Source organism: Pseudonaja textilis, chromosome 1 (genome assembly GCF_049901715.1).
Source record: "Pseudonaja textilis isolate UNSWEBS1 chromosome 1, rPseTex1.2, whole genome shotgun sequence".
NCBI classification, from domain to species: Eukaryota; Metazoa; Chordata; class Lepidosauria; order Squamata; family Elapidae; genus Pseudonaja; species Pseudonaja textilis.
The window spans coordinates 266,727,378-266,744,460 of record NC_141990.1 but is presented as its reverse complement, the minus strand read 5'-3'; the positions used below and the strand labels follow the sequence as shown (position 1 = coordinate 266,744,460).

General features: G+C 40.3%; 1 protein-coding gene across 1 annotated transcript in view; it reads right to left on the bottom strand.

Annotated features, from left to right (window-relative positions):
- GALNT16 (polypeptide N-acetylgalactosaminyltransferase 16) overlaps window positions 1-6,234 on the bottom strand; it is a 160,781-nt gene extending 154,547 nt beyond the window's left edge. Inside the window, exon 1 of the mRNA XM_026708816.2 lies at window positions 5,771-6,234. Within this exon, the coding sequence (XP_026564601.2) occupies window positions 5,771-5,986 (216 nt within the window). The 5' untranslated portion in view covers window positions 5,987-6,234. The remainder of the gene's footprint in view (window positions 1-5,770) is intronic.
- Between the last annotated feature and the right edge of the window lie 10,849 nt (window positions 6,235-17,083).

Below are 17,083 nucleotides of genomic sequence, written 5' to 3'. Positions count from 1 at the left end.
TGAAAAGCTTCTAAGTAATTTACAAGTCTATGGAAATAAAATAGAAAGAAATAAAAGAACAAAGCATACAGAGATACACACACCAAACCAAGGACAACCAATTTCCTAGCTTTTGACCCACCAAGGGGACCAATCTCTAGCTGCAATATCCTCTAGCATAGTAAAAGCACGCTTGCTTTTAGGTTTGGGTAGCTTTTCTGAATGAGAACAGTATCAAAAGTCTCCTTGTCTACAAGCTTAATGAGGGTTTTCCCTTAATACCTTCCTGATCTGAGCATGTTTGAAATAAGGTTTTGAAACAAGATTTTGAAACTTTCCCACCTATCATCCAAAGTACAGAACCTAAGAAATCATACTTAAGCAGCTTCCCCATTAAATACATTTGTTCTTTTACACTTATCAAACACAGCCATGTTTCTGTTTTGGAGTTTGATTTAGTCATTCCATTTTCCAAAGAACATTGCCAGAAAAAAAATATTATTTTTTAAAAAATGGTGAGTTCATGCTTATCTGATTATTCTTTGGCCTTCACTGCTTCTCTTCATCCAGCTTCATTTTTTTTTTTCTTGAAATGTTAAGACAGCGCTTCCCAAACTTTTACTTCATATCCAAAACTGCTTATCGGGAAATCCTTTTTTTGCCCCATGAAGGTGCATTTAAAATCAATTGAAATGTCCCTGTTGTGATTGGGTTTGCAAGTCAGCCAAACAAGGACCGCTTTTACCCAATTTAGGGTCATTTACCCAGGCTTGGGTGTTAAGGGGTAATTTCACAGCTAATGCTAGGAAGGCCTTTGAGCCTGGATTTTGCTTTTCAAAAAGTGCAAAAGCCCATTTTAACTCTTATCCAGCTTTGCGAATTTCAGACTGCAACGTTATGAGAGCATGTTGCATAGCGCCCTCCTTTCTCGCAAAGCATGGCTTCATGATTTGGCTTGGCCTATGAGAGGTTGAATCTGAGACATTTTCAGTTCCAGCTATTAAGTTGATCCATTTCCCCTCTCCTCCGCTTCAGCCAAGGTGGTAGCGCTACTGCCAGTAAAGGTTGTGTTGTTATTCCCATTACATCTCAGTGCATCCTCATTAACTATTCTGTGCACTGCCAGATCAGTAGAAGCACACCTGTTTGAGGACACAGCAACAGGGGTACGACTTCTGAGTAGACTGATGCTTTCAGGGGCAGTCTGGCTTACCACATATACTTTGGAAAAAGCATCCGAAACAAATCAGCTACCCAGAAAAACAAAAAAAGATTTAAAAAAATCATATATCTTCACTTTAAACATAATATGTATTTTATTTAATTTAATTAAATAAAGTGACTCATGGTTACATTGAGAAAGAATACTTTACCACAATGAAGAAAGAAAAGGCATTTGTCCCACTGGGTCAACTTACTTATGCACAAAGCAAGATTGAAGAAGTCCAACAGCACTCCGACATAATGGCTCTGCTAAAACAGATTCTAACTATAGTAGTGTTTCTCAACCTTGACCATTTTAAGATGCGGGGACTTCAACTCCTAGAATTCCCCCAGAGAATTCTGAGAGTTGAAGTCCAGACATCTTAAAATGGCAAGATTAAAAAACACTGTACCAAAGGAAGGCAGAAGACAGCAGTTAGCAAATGGGTTCAGATCTATTTCTATGAACTTTATATTTTTCTGAATACTGTGAAATCAGATGAGTTTGAAATTAAATCACATACTTTTGTGTATTCTATATAATACTAATAATCATATATTTCACAAGAAGAGTTCTCCACTCCTCTACTCATTGCAGAATACCTTATGCCATCAGACTTGAAATTCTAGACCTAGAAAACGTAGAACTACGCTGCCTTCAGTCCGATCTAAGTATAGTATATAAAATCATACATTGCAATGTCCTACCTGTCAATGAATACTTCAGCTTCAACCATAACAATACAAGAGAACACAACAGATACAAACTCAAGGTTAATCACACCAAACTTGATTGCAGGAAATACGACTTCAGCAACAGAGTGGTCAATGTCTCTCCCCGAATTTGTGGTTTCTTCCCCAAACCCCAAAAACTTTAACCTTAGACCTTCTACTATTGTTCTCACCCCTTTCCTAAGAGGTCTCTAGGGGGAGTGCATAAGTGCACCAACGTGCCTACCATCCCTGTGCTATTGTTTCTTTTATATTTTTCTTATATGTATTCATTTCATGTATTCATAGCTATGTTCATACTTATACCTGTTATCTTATAATCGCTTGACAAAATAAAATAAATAAAAATATAATAATTTGCCCTAAATTTCATCCCCCCAAATTACAAATGTTAATAATGGACATCAGAATAAAAAAGAAGTATTATGTACATATATATACGTTTATCTGAAAATAGAAAATAATCACTACAGGCAAGAACGGAGTCTAAGAAAATGCCACATCCCCTACATTTTTGTCTAAACTCAAATTCTTAGATTGCTAGGGTATATAGGTAATGCTTGACTAACAACCACAACACTGGTACCAGAATTTTGATCACATGACCATGTGACAGTTGCAAGTGCAAGGATTCGTTGTAACTCACTTTTCTTTTTCATGCCATTGTAACTTCAAATGGTGGCTAAATGAATGGCTGCAAATTGAGAACCACCTGTGTAATTTCTGGGTAGATGATGGTTCTGTTAATAAGAATGTTGCGGGAGGTGGTAATCAGGCAATTAAAGTTTCACCTCTTCTTACATGCATGTGATGTGTGTATAAAAGGGATGGGCTTTCACTGCCCGATCATCATTTTGATGTGATGAAAGCCCCACCCACCTCCCATCCCATGGATGCCCCCAGTATCATAGCTGTGGGAGGAAAATTATATACTGCCATTTTTCCATTACATAATGCAAGTACAGCACAACTCATTGAAACACCTAGGAAAAGTATGCTATATATGTATGTGTGTATATATATGTATGTATATATATATATATATATATATATATATATATATGTATGTATGTATATATATATGTATGTATGTATGTATAATTACACAAAGGACAGAAAGTCTAAACTGTAGACAGTAGTACCATCTCCATCACTAACAAGATTATGACCCCAAGCTGCTGAGCTCCACTGGTTTTGCTTTTAAGGCCCATTGTCAGTCGCTATTTTAATCATTGCATCTAGGTAGCAAATTGATCCACTGAAAATGAGATACAATTTCTAAAATGCTTTCAGCCAGGTCGTTCCAATGATGTTCTGGTAATTTTAGTGAACAGATTACTTTGATTATGGTACCTTGTAGCTTGAAGAAGCAGGTCTGTGACAAAAGAAAGCCTGCATCTCTAACAGAGATGAAAGATTTTCATAATTTTCCCATGCCCAAAATAGAAGTGCCCCCCCTTGTTGCAACAGCATTAAGGTAGAGCAGAGTGCAGTCTTTGCAAAGGATATTGTAGATTCAGAACTCTCCCAAAACAGAGAGGGCCCAGAAATGGCGAGCTGTCCCACTTTAAATGTGGGGACAGACTTCTACTTGGTCCTTACGCCTCCTTTAGTCATAACCAAGAATGTCTGAATATTGGTTTAACTCTCAGATGAGCACAGCCTCTCTATTCAACATGTGATTAATGAAAAATCTATCTACATTTGCCATAGAAGCAGTCAGGGCTGTGTAATCAGCTAAATGTAGATGAATTGATGGTGTGTTTTGAGTAATTCTGACGGTCTCGTATTATGCAACGAACCAGTTTTGCCATTAATTCATATTATTGGCCCAGCTATTCAATGGCTAGGAAAGATCTTTCCTTCGCCTGTTATTCTCCCCGCAGACGCGCAGCTCCCTGAAAACTGGAGATGTTAGAAATCGAACCTGCTCCGAGGATTTGAGAAAGAGGAAGGCAATAATTCACTCATTGGCAAGCAGTGTAAAGCTTGCTTACTCTGAAACTTCCCACTATCCTGATAAATCTTTAAGTCCCAATTCATGTGTTTTAAGAAAAGGAGGAAAAGAAATGCAACTCTCCTACGTACTTACTTACTTACTTCCCCCACCCCTCTACCAATCCTAAACCTATTTTGGCTTGCACTAATCTTTTGAAGAGTAAATAATAACGTCCTTATCTTTGGAAGAGGTATATTATTTCCCCTCTACAAATGCGAGTGCTGAATGCCTTGAAATGAAGATCCCAGGTACAACTAGGTGAACTTTGAGGCAGAGAAGCCCTCTGCCCCTGCATCGCGAGAGAAGGTTCACATCTGGAATCGCAATTTGCAAAGCTACAGCCTAATGAACTCGTCCTTTCACACTCCGCAGCTTCAGCGACCATTCAGATCTTGCCCATTTCCTGTGTGCCAAGTCTCCAAAGTGTGCAGAACCCAGGACGATTCCTCCCTTGTGCAAAAGGCTTCTAGCCGCACCCCATCACGTCTTGGGACCCCAGGACCTCTTCTTCCTCTCTAGCACCACCCCACCACCACCACCACCATCTTCAGTTCCAGCTCGATCCCCACACGTGCGTTTCATTCTTATTCTTTGAATTTTGAATTTTGGATTTTACCTTTGAATTTGAATTTTGAATTTTGGATTTTTGCATTCCACAAATACAATGAAATTTGAAAGCTACTCCAGCACGGTGCCCCAAACACCACATCACAATCACACTACAGAGTATTTAAAAATTAAAATAATTAAGATAATAATAATAATAATAATAATAATAATAATAATAATAATAATAATAATAATAATAATAATCCTATCTAAAACATTTAGCAAGTTAAATAGTTTTAAAATGCCACTATATACATAGAACTAGATCACAAATGGGCTGTTTGATTCAAGACAATTGAATCAAGAAAAGAAACTGTTTCTCAGTCTATTAGTCCTCATTTTAAGACACCTATAAGTCTCCCTGATGGTAACAATTCGAAATATGAATGTCCAGGATGAGAATGGTCTGTGGAGATTTTTAATGTTCTAGAGAGGAGTCTGGGCTTCGCAATCTCTTCCAAAGAAGAAAGAGAGCAACCCATGATATTTTATTTTATTTTATTTATTTTTTGTGCTGTGTTTATAACTCTCTGGACTGAGCATCTTCTTATTCTCTCCCACCCACCCACCCCTCGCTCTGCAAACCGCATCTTTGGATTGTCGCTGACAATGCTACCTCGCGAATGCCAAACCGGTTCTTCCTCCGAGGCGGCTTTTATACACACACACACACACACACACACACACACACACACACACACACACACACACGGGTTCCTAAGCCTGGTGCCGAGAACTCGGAGCAACAACAGTCGCAAGACTTCGCGGCGCGGCGCGGGACCCCTTCCCACCCACCCCACCCCCGTTTCTCCTCATCCCCATCACTTGGTGGCCCATCCCCCAAATTGTAAATGCTGCCATGGTTACCTGGAAACATGCTGGACTAAATACATCAAACCCCCGGGCGCAAGCCACGCTGCCCTCCCGCCCCCCTCCGCTGTGCCACTCCATCTCGTCCTCCTCGCCAGCTGCATCCACTCGGCCCGTCTCCCCGCAAACTCGCCCGGCGCTTCCACACACACACACACACACACACACCTCCGCGCACTTCCTGCCTTCCGCCCTTCCATCACCACACACACACACACACACACACACACACACACCCCTCCTCCCCACTCCCGCGCAGCATCTGTGGTTCAGCGGTAAGGCAGCCGCGGGAATCGCCAAGCCATCGCGGGCACCGGGCTCCGGGAGCCCTGCGTTGGGATGAGAGGTGGGGGGGTGGGGGAGAGAAACCGCACTTACCAGAAGGGGGAGGGTCCTCTCTTCTTTATGGAGCTCGACTTTGCCGGAGCTTCTCGGGCCACTCTTCACGCCAACGCCAACGCCAACGCCGCTGCTGGGAGATCGGCTGGACGCGGCCGAATGAGGCGGCTTGCTGTCCTGCCACAAGTAATAGAAAGTGCCCAGGATCCAGGCTACGGTCAGGATCGCAATGGCATTAGCCCGGATCCGCCTCATCGCGGGACCTCCGGGCTGCCTGGGAAGCTCCGGGTCAGCTGAAAAGAGGTTCAAGGTCTTGGGGGAGAGGAGAACGAGAGAGCGATGGGGAGGGGGGGGAAATCGGCGCCACCCGATTCTCTCTCCCTCCCTCCCTGTTTGGCTAGGCTCAAGCGGGTCGCAGCTGTTTGTTGGAGCTCTTGTCTCCCGGCTCAGTCCCGCAGAGCGAAAAGAGAGTGAGTGAGTGAGAGAAAGAGAGAGAGAGCGAGAGAGCGAGGGAGAGGGAGAGGAAGAGAGCGGGAGGCAGGTCTTCCGGGTCCTAACGCCTTCGATGAAGATCTACGGAGATCTGCTCCCCCGTGGACTTCACCCATCCGGAGAAGACAAGGAGCAGCGCTGGCGGGATCCAATCTGGGGATCGCTCCTCGGGAACCAGCTCTGGCGCTTCCTCGCAATCCTATAGCTCAAACCCGAGCAGGGACGGCGGTGTTCTCGCCTTCCTGTTTTGCTCCCCTGTGCGTGTGTGTGTGGGGGCGGGGGGAATATAGAGCAGGGGTTCCCAACCTGGGGTGCGAGACGATATTCCAGGGGTTGAGAGAAAAGTCCAGGTAAATAATAGGATATTGGCTATATGTTGGCATTTTTATTTATTATTTATTTCAGCGGGTGCGAGGTTCGAGTGAAATAATAAACCACTGATATAGAGGATGGGAAGGCTGGATATTTCACCTCAAGGCTTTTGAAAATAATTTCGGGAGGGGGAGGGGGGAAAGGGGGGTTATATTGTGATGCCACCCTAAATTCTCCTAAAGCAGCAGCGAGGGGTTTGTTGGCGTGTTAAAGGCGGCCGTGGAAAGTCAGCTCCCACGCTCGAGTGCCGCCGCCGCCGCCGCCGCTGGGCTCATTCATAAAGCCGGCATTGTAATTTGCGCACAGTTGATATCAAATGGGTCGGATGCCACGTAGAGGGGGGGCAAGAAGATGCAGTTCCGATCGTCGTGGGCAATGGGACAAGCCAGGAGTTTCCTAGAGAAAGAAAAAGCTTTCCCGAGCTAACCCAAAGTATTAAAAAAAAAAAAAAACGGACACTGAAAGCGATTTGGGGAGGGGGAGGGGAGGCGGAATATTTGACTTCCCCGTTACAAAGGATGCACAATCTCTTGCCATCGTACTTCGGATGTAATCCTCCAGCCCCCGAAATCCAACAGTCAGTAAATATCCAAACATTTATTCCCACCGGTGTAGCAAGAACCTCTTTGAATGGGGAAAGTGGGTGTGTTCGCAGGCTCATTTAAATTCAGGATCTTTACTGACAGGTGCTGTTGAATTTCAATCCTGAATGTCATTAAAATAAATCAAAACTTTCCGCTCCACTGATGGCCCTAGAAATGAAATAGGACAACTGTTGGAATCTGGACCTCACTAAAGATGGTTAGTTCCAGCAATTCAGGAAGATTGATGTCTGTGATAAAGCTGCACCTTCAGCTTTCTTGAGGAAAAGTGGGTGAATGAACGAATGAATGAATAAATGAATGAATGAATTCTTTATTGGCCATGGATGATTAGACACACAAGGAATTTGTCAGTGTATGTGCTCTCAGTGTACATAAAAAGAAAAGGTACATTCATCAAGAATCATAAGGTACAACACTTAATGATAGTCATAGGGTACAAAAAGCAATCAAATCATACTAGGAAACAGTCAATATAAATCATAAGGATACAAGCAACAAAGTTACAGTCAAACAGACACAAGTGGGAGGGGATGGGTGATAAGGAATGATGAGAAGTTCAATAGTAATAGTAATGCAGACTTAGTAAATACTGTAGTTGGACAGAGTTGAGGGAATTATTTGTTTAGCAGAGTGATGGCTTTCAGGAAAAAAAAACTATCCTTTTGTCTAGTTGTTCTGGTGTGCAGTGCCCTATAGGGTCATTTTGAGGGAAGGAGTTTATGTCCAGGATGTGAGGGGTCTGTAAATATTTTCACAGCCTTCTTTTTGGCTCGTGCAGCATACAGGTCCTCAACGGAAGGCAGGTGGGTAGCAATTGTTTTTTATGCAGTCCTCTACTTCTAAACTCTGCTTCTAAAAGAAAGCGCTGGAGCTGTCCATTGCAGAGAGAAGGGCCTTTGTAATACTGATGATTCAGAAGTGATTCAGACTGGAGGTGACTAGCAAACACGTTCTCCTGGGAAGATAACTTTAGGAGGAGGAGGAAGGGGGAATTCAACGGCTTTCAAAAGGATGGCACTAAAAGAGTTCGCCTTTTGCTGGAGAAACATGAAAGAGTCCTGTGGTCCCTTTATGACCAACCAAGACTTCAATCCTGTGATTGAAGGCTTATGTTTAGGATAAAGGAAAAGTATAATAAGCTACTCTTTTATAATAGTGTTTTATGCATTGTTAAGCTAGAATATTCCTTTTGTTACATATTAAAACCCCCACCCTAAAACCCCAGAGGGTATTTAGTTAAAGGTATGTGGTGACTTGTTACAATTTTCTTGGAAAACGGGAACATCACCCAGGGCCAGGCAACAAGTAAATAAGATAGGGACATCAGCCCAAGGCGAAGTCCATAAGTAAAACAAAATACGATATCTGTTGCATAGAAGAACATGTCATGTTGACCCTTTAGCTTATAGTTTAGCTTATAGTATGGTTTAAGATAATAAGGGGAAGTTGGAAGAGCTTCTTCAGCATGGCGTGCATTGTGTAGGGAGTATAAATGTATTGCTTGAATATGGGATTTTGCGCTTCATGATCTCAATCCATTTTGGAAAGGGACGTGAAGGCTGCCTTGGCAAACGCATTTTTAATAAACTTTCTTTGTACATCAGAGTTGCCTATCAAATTAGTGAGTATACATTTTGGAACGTTTTTAAATCTCACAAGGAGAATCCTATAATATCTCCTGAGGGGGAAAAGGGGATCCAGTTCTACGGAGGCAAACATTTTATCCATGTTTTACCCATCTTACCCTCATTTTACATCATCATCTGGAGTCTTGGTCTGAATTTGTCCTGAATCGCTAAAAATAAAACATGGCTTGAATTCCAGTTGCTCAGCTTCCCCATCGAAAAGATCTTAAGGAGACCTGTTGCCTAGAGGAGATTCAAGAACCACTGAGGACAGAGTAATTAATGTGAGTTCATATGGTAGTTCCTATGGGCAGCCCTTAACTGAGTGAAAAAGAGAAGGCAAGAATGAAGAGGTGTGGCGGCAGCAGCCCAAAAAGCTAATGCAATCCTAGGTTGCATCAACAGAGGGATCGACTCAAGATCACATGAACTACTAGTACCATTTGTAAAGACTTCGTAAGATCACATTTCGAACACTGCATCCAGGTTTGGTCAACATATTATAAAAAAAGATGTTGAAACCCTGGAAAGAGTGCAGAAAAGAGCAACGAAGATGATTAGAGGGCTGGAGACTAAAACATATGAAGAATAGTTGCAGGAATTGGGTATATCTAATCTAGAGAATAGAAGGACTGGGCGGGGGACTTGATAACAGTCTTTCAATATTTAAGGGAACGCCATAAAGAAGAGAGGTTCAACCTATTCTTTTAAGCAACAGAAGACAAGAAGCAATGGATGGAAATGAATCAAGGAGAGACGCAATCTAGAAGTGAGGAGAAACCTCTGAACAGTGAGAACAATTAACCAGTTGAACCACTTGCCACCAGAAGTTGTAAGCGCTTCATCACTGGAGGTGTTTAAGAAGAGACTGGACAGTCACTTGTCTGGAACAATATAGGGTCTCCTGCTTGAGCAGGGGGTTGGACTAGAAGACCTTCAAGGTACCTTCCAACTCTGTAATTCTGTTATTTTGCTATTCCTATTCCTTTCAGATCAGTGCCATCTCATACATCGACACCAACTGACCCTGATTTTATTCTTAGTTCTTTTAAAACAAAGCTCACGGTAATAGGGTTGTTTGAACTGTCTGCAGTCAGTGAGAACTTTAAAAACTATACTAAAAACTATTGACATTCACAGAGAATGGCACAAAAATGTATTTAAAAAAACAAAGAACAGCAATAAGAAAAGCAATAGGGTAACTAAATTCTGAAGTTCTAAAACACCAAAATGAGGGATGGATCCCTCCGTGGATTGTTCTCTGCCGGCATTTTTCTGATTAAGAAAGTCTAACCCACTTTATAACCCTTAGATCATGGATACCTCATATTTGCGGCTGGGAAGCATATTTGAACATGTAAAGGGAACATTCATAGAGGTGAATATTTCAGTTGCTTCAAGTATAAGTACAGTGTGTATGTGACACATTCATCAGGCAATTAGGTACATTTGGAAGCCAAAGTTGGCTGTGCTTCTCTATATATTCAGTGGCAAAGTCATGGTTTTCTTGATATGTGAATAGTGAAATAATGACTACACAGCTGCCCTGGCCACATTTATTCCTTCTTTTTTCTTCCTCCTAACATGAAGGTAATCACTAGCCCTATTGTTCCTCAGAACTCATCTGTATCAATTTTATAGATATATTGAAAAATCCCCTTTGCTCCTTCCCCTTCAGGAGACCATTCTGCCAACCTGACCACGACTAACAAGCACAGAGATTATGACCATATGCAGAAAAACAGGTAAGAGTCAAAGCACAGCCGCCAAATTGTTTTACCAGAAAATGAATGACTTTCTATCATAGACAGGGGTGGGCTGCTGGGGGTTTACAGGGGTTCGGGAGATCCCCTAGCTAAGATTTTGCACAGTTTGGAGAACCCCCAAATCCCATTCCTGGCTGGGCCCACCCACCCCACCCCTCCCAGGAGTCCCCACATGGCCTGTTTTGGATGGAAGTAAGTGCAGGGCGCGCACGGAGGCTTGGGGAGGGCAAAAAACGAGCCTCCTGGGAGTTCGGGAAGGCCGTAAACAGGCCTGTTTCTGGCTTCCAGAGAGGCTCCGGAGCCCAGGAAGGCCATTTTCGCCCTCCCAGAGGCTTGAAGAAAGCGTCCAGAGCCCAAGGAGAGCCCCCTGCCATGGTGCAAGAGGCCGACTAGGCCATGCCCAGCATGGCCACGCTCACCTAGCAACCAGGCAGAGAACCCGTTTGCTAAAAATTTTGAAGCCCACCCCTCATCATAGCCTTCACTAATCTGGTATGCTCCAGATTAGTGGACTACTAACTCTCTGGTCGAGTTGCCATGATTTAACCTTTTTTAGACATTCAGCAGGATTGACTTTTGACTAGATAGCTTGCACTTTTTCTATACAATCTACTATATCTCAATAATGAGATATTCCCTAAAGAGATATGCAAATACATCAAATACTGATAACACAATAGGACCCCAAAGCACCCTGGCAGAATAAGGACCCTGGAAACAGAGAGGAGGCAGTGGGGAATTTCGAGGGATAAAGCAGTTTAATTTACTCTTAGTCCTTAAGGTCCCTCTTAGTCCTTTTCTCTTGTTTTACTCAAAGCCACACTTAAGCATAGCTGTCCTCAAAGCTTAACATTTGCCTATATTATCCTAATCACCTTATTAAATGAAAGTAGTCTTGAATCTTGAGTGTGCTTCAAAGCAAGCTTCTAAAAAGCCTTATTTTCTATTTCAGCTCTACTCAAAATTTAATTATGACTTAAGATTTTCATAGTGATTTATGTCCCAATGCTTATGGCTTGTGTACTTGAAAAGGCACAAAAGAACAAAGAAACCAGCATTTATTTGATAGATTCTAACATTGTGTTCACCGTAGGACATCTTACTTCCTAAAACACATTTGGAATATGTCCAGAAAACAATAGCTGGTTTTAACAGATGGCATTTTAACTTTGCCTTGCTACAAATAATCAGTAGTACAAGCTATCATTTACTAATAAGCTTTGTGTTTCCTTTGCCTGGCCCCCCTTTGTGAGTGTGTGTGTAGAAATTTGATGGAGAAATCCTTTAAATGCAGTCAAGGATCACAATATGAAGAAAATGTTTGCTCAATTTTCAAGTGGAAAACACTGAGTTTAGATAGCTCCAATGACAATCAAAGAGTTCATGACACTAAGTCAAATTACACAGAGAGTGTGAGGGTGACAGAGAGAGAGAGAGAGTAAGAGATAGAGAAATCTTATCCTTGGAGGTTCCAGCAGAATTAATTAAATGAAGAGTCTTTCACCAGGCTTATCTGTCCAGTTGCCTACAACTCATTTTTGTAAAATGTAGCTTGGCTACAGTTTTTCTGCAATGGGTTCATACAAGTACCAATGGGTTCCATACAGTTTCCTATCCAAACTGTCATGAGAAATTGCATATAGGTTACACAGAATGTGATGATCTGGCTATAATGCTGGAAATGTGCTTGGCCATTGTTAAAATAGTTCCAGTGACTTCCAGTATAATACAGGACACAAATTCATATTGACACCATCTATTTATATTTAGAGTTGTAAAAGGCTTTGAATCAGAGAAAGATCTTTCTCTGTAGCTCCCTTCAAGATGATTGGCTGATATACGAATAGAGGCAGAATAGATTCCTGTATCTTACCTTTCTCTTTACATCATAAGCATTCAGTTCCTCCCATAAACTCTAGGTATTTGCTGAATATCTGAAAAAGAACCAAACTAAATGCAATTGCATTCAATGATCCAAAGCATTAAAACTTCCATTTATTCATGTGTGAAGAGGATGCAAATATGAACACTCCCTCTGAAGATGTTTTTTGCTTCCAAAGAGGAGGTGGAGCCGAAAATGTGGGTTTTTCGGTGCAGCATCTTATTAACCTTTTTAACCTGATGCCCTTCCAATGGCAATGTGGGTTGAACTTAGAGCAATCTGCATTCTTACATCCCCTAGCCACCACAATCTGGTCAAAGATATATATGGCGGTTGAAATCCAAGATATCAGGAACAGAACAGATAGGGGAAGGTGAGGCTCCCAAACTTTATTGACAAAAATGATGATAGATTACGATAACTGCTATGGAAATATTTATGTCTCTTGGTTAATCTTATTAGACTTTTAAGTTTTTACTAGTTTATATTACTGAGGCAGCTATTATTTTATTCGCATTTATTTTGTATTTAATATACAAACTATATAGCAATATACCATAATATGCCTAGTAAAAATAAAATATAAATGGAAGGACAGGATAAACAAATAAATTATTATTTGTACAGGTTTAGTTCTAAATAGATTAAGTCAAAATCTACTGGGCTTGCTCTCCGTGGGAAATATATTTAAGTTGGGATGATCATTTTTAGCAAAAGTCCAAAAATAGTGCATCTCATCTGCCATTACTGTAGTTCTCAGGGCAGTTAATCTTTGGTTGTCTGTTTTCTCTAGAGCTAAAGAGGGGGAAAAGCACTATCTGATTTACATAGTAGTTATCAAAATCCAACGTCTGGTGTATTCAATCTCAGAATGCTGATTAAATTAATTAACCTTCCCTTCCTGCAAAAACGCATTCCCAAATGCCTGGTTTGCATTTATATCAAGATATATTGCTTCAGAAGTGAAATATATGGAGAGATTTTTGAATTACAGTCAGGGATAACTAATACTGATATACCTTGCAGATTTTGCAAGCAACTGAGGAAAAAAATGATTATTCTAGGTTTGAAGAACTGACTTAGTTAAGTAATGGCTCTAAAATCTGATTTCCAGGGATTTTTCTTTTTTTAATATCCTGTAATGAATCACTGTTCTTTCCATCTTTTGAGCAGAGAACAACAGCAAAAGAAGTTTGACATATCATGGTATAAGCCATCTAAAGTTTTGTTGATTAAACATCTGGAATGGTCTTTTCCTCAGAAAATTCCTCTGATCTGAGAAATCAGGGCTGCAACAGGCAATGTGTCATTCACACATTTTCTAAAAACTAGAAACAATTTACAATTTCATGCAAAGTTCATTATTAAAAACAGATTTTATCTATGTAACTTCATACATCCTGTCTCTCCACAAGATTTGAGCAATATGTTTATTAGGCCAACACTATTTACAACATCATATGAAAGTTTTTGATAATATAATGATGAAAAAACAAGGGGGGAGAAAAAATGAGAACAGCTGGAAAAAGATTGGATAATTCCATAATATACTTGCTTATCATTAAGTTGTCATAAGCTTCATCATTCTTTTGACCACAATAAACTATGGTTGAAATTTGGTTGAAATATTTTTTGACTTAATTTCCAGAAATAAAATGTAGTGATAACAAATGTCCTGATCTTGGGTTTACACTAATTTAATTGCTTAATTTATTAAACTTGCCATATTTTCTACTGGCAATTCAGTCCTTCATGAGAACGTCTATATTTTTGACACTCTCTATGAAACTGGACATGTTCTTCCATCAAGTTCCACGCAACCTTGCTCAACCGGAAGTCATCTAGTTATGCAGAGAATTTCAATCTGAAGTCAACAGGATGGCACCAACTAAAGCAAGGTTGTCCTATAGAAAGCAATACAAAAATTGGGTAGAAACTGTCTACTTTCTTCTGAGGATGCTGCCACCATGTGGTTTCTGGTTATGTTTTTATACTAAAGTAATGATTTTGTAATTTCATTGGTTTAACCCAAACCTACAACTTTCAGATGTCACTGGCTCAGTCCCTTTCCTCCTTTGATCGGAGATAAATTGCATAAAAACTTTCTGGTCATAGAAAAAAATGAAACCATTTTCAGAAGAGCAATTTTTTTGTTGTTTCTGAACATCCTGATCAAGAACTCTTTCAATATTATTTGACCTACAGTACCATGATATCCCATAACTGGCTATTAAGTATCAGTTTAAAAACCCCTAATTCAAGCCAGTATATAACCAGACCAACGATATATGAAACCATATTGAAAACAATTATACCATCAACAAAACCCTTCATCATGCAGGAATATTAAATGAAACAGAAAATATTTACAATGCCCTTGCAAAAGAACAAACTAAAATAAATGTTCCTTATCTTTTTGAGAAGGTGGGGGGCATCTTTATATAATTTGACAATTAGCTGCAATTAAACAGAGAGGGCAATTATTTGTTCTTAAGAACCAGGCCTTAAAATACAAAGTGCTTTTGGGATTGCAAAAGATACAGATGTTTACCAATACATAAGTATTTACATGCTGTTAAATCAGTCTTCCCTAGGCTAAGATGTGTTCGACAGGAAGCCCCATCAAGTTGGGAAGGTAGTTTAAGCTGAAATATTCATTGTTCCAATAGCCACCAGGAGTCTGTTTTATTTTCTAACTCACAGATGGAGTAAATTCTGCTGGCATAGCTTAAGAAGGGGAAACTAATTACAGAATTTGCTTTGCAAGAGGCCTATTAGCTATATGATGACTGGAATGCATTATTTAGTTAAACTGAATATAAAATAGCCTAAATATGAAATAGCCTAAATGTGAAATAAACCTTAATAAATTATCTCTATATTGAGAAAAAATAGAAATCATCTAATTTTTGTTTTGAAAAAATGGATATTTTTAAGATAATGAAGTCTGAGTTAAAGGCATTTTAAAAGAAACCAAAAACGAAGAATGTTGCTAAAAGGGATGGCAACTAAAAATAGATTTATGTTAAATATAACTTTCTGAAGCCATCTCTCCTCTGGAATAGTACTAACATGAGAAATACTTTATTGCCATCAGAAAACTAAATATAGGATGCAGATAAACTGTCAGGCTGGGGAACAGGAAATCTATGCAACTTCTGTATAGTTTCATGTCTCTCTGGGAACCCAGGCAATCCTAATTTAAAGGAGAAGTGACTGGCAGAAACTGGGGAATGCTGGAGAATAGGAATGATCAGGACTATCCCAACCAGTAGCTAGAATTTGGGAATGACATTAAGCACCTGATTCTGAGGGATAGCCATGACAGTCCTGTTCCATTGTTTTCCCAGTAAAGGATCCTGTTTTATTGATAGCATTAAAATAACATTTCTTTATATAGTTAGAATCAACACAGACCGTTTTTGTCTATGGCGATTCTCAATCATCCAGGTCATGATTGTCCCAAAGGTGTTTATTTTCCCCCAAAAGGCAACTTGACTTTATTGACTTGACTTTCTTTTTCTTTGAAAATGTTTCACTTCTCATGCAAGAAGCTTATTCCATTCTAACTGACTGGTGGAGAATGGAAGGATTTAAATTCCTTGCAGTCAGCTGGTTGTTAGCACTCTGGGGATCAGTAATTAGCTTCTGAGAGCTGTTAAAGCCACTTGGGGTTTTATCTGTATCTTCACAGTCACCTGAGTTAGAATGCAAACGGATGTGGAATCTTCTTGGGAGGGCTGAAAAGACTGTGTTGTAAACAGGAGATGGGTGGTATCATATCCCTTACCCTTTGTTGAGAGAGAGGTAACACAGATGGATTCTTTGACCCCTCTTTCAAACCAGTGGTATACTCTGTCCAGAACATGAGCTTTGCTGTCTTCAAAAGACAAAGACCTTTGTCTATCAGATACAGATTCTCCTGTGTTATGCCATGCGTTTGTGAAGTGGTTATTCCGTTTCCCCAGTGCTCAGATCTGCACATCTTACTCCATTGCACTGCAATGCATATACCACATAACCACAACTGGATTATCAGGTCTCATAGATTCTATACTCAGATCACATGTCACTTGCATTCCCAGCTACATAAAATATACCACACAGTTCCTAAGAAGGCAGAACACCATGGACAACCACTAACAAAATCATTTTAGCTATTGTGGGTGTTAATACACCAATATCCCCCCCCAAAAAAAACCATGATCTTCAAGCCACTAAGAACAGCATCACACACCCCTTGCTACCACATTGATCAACTTTGTACATAACAATCAGAAGCATAGCCATAACTCCATAATAACCCCCTTATCTTCATGGCTGGCCTAGAGTAATACTTTAATCCCTTAAATCTCCCCTTTTACTTGAGATTCATTAACTACATTTTCATCCTCTGGACCCATGGAAACTAAACAAATCTCATCAAATTCATCAGGACATCATAAATTCTACCATCATTCTCAGCCTCAAGAGCAATCCCACTTCCTTGTTGTCACAATACAACTACCCAGTGGACACAGAAATAGCACATTATAATGAAAACCTACAGATTGTCATGATTCCAGCTCCTGGCTGGATTAAACCACCAAATTTATCATCTAAAACTAGGC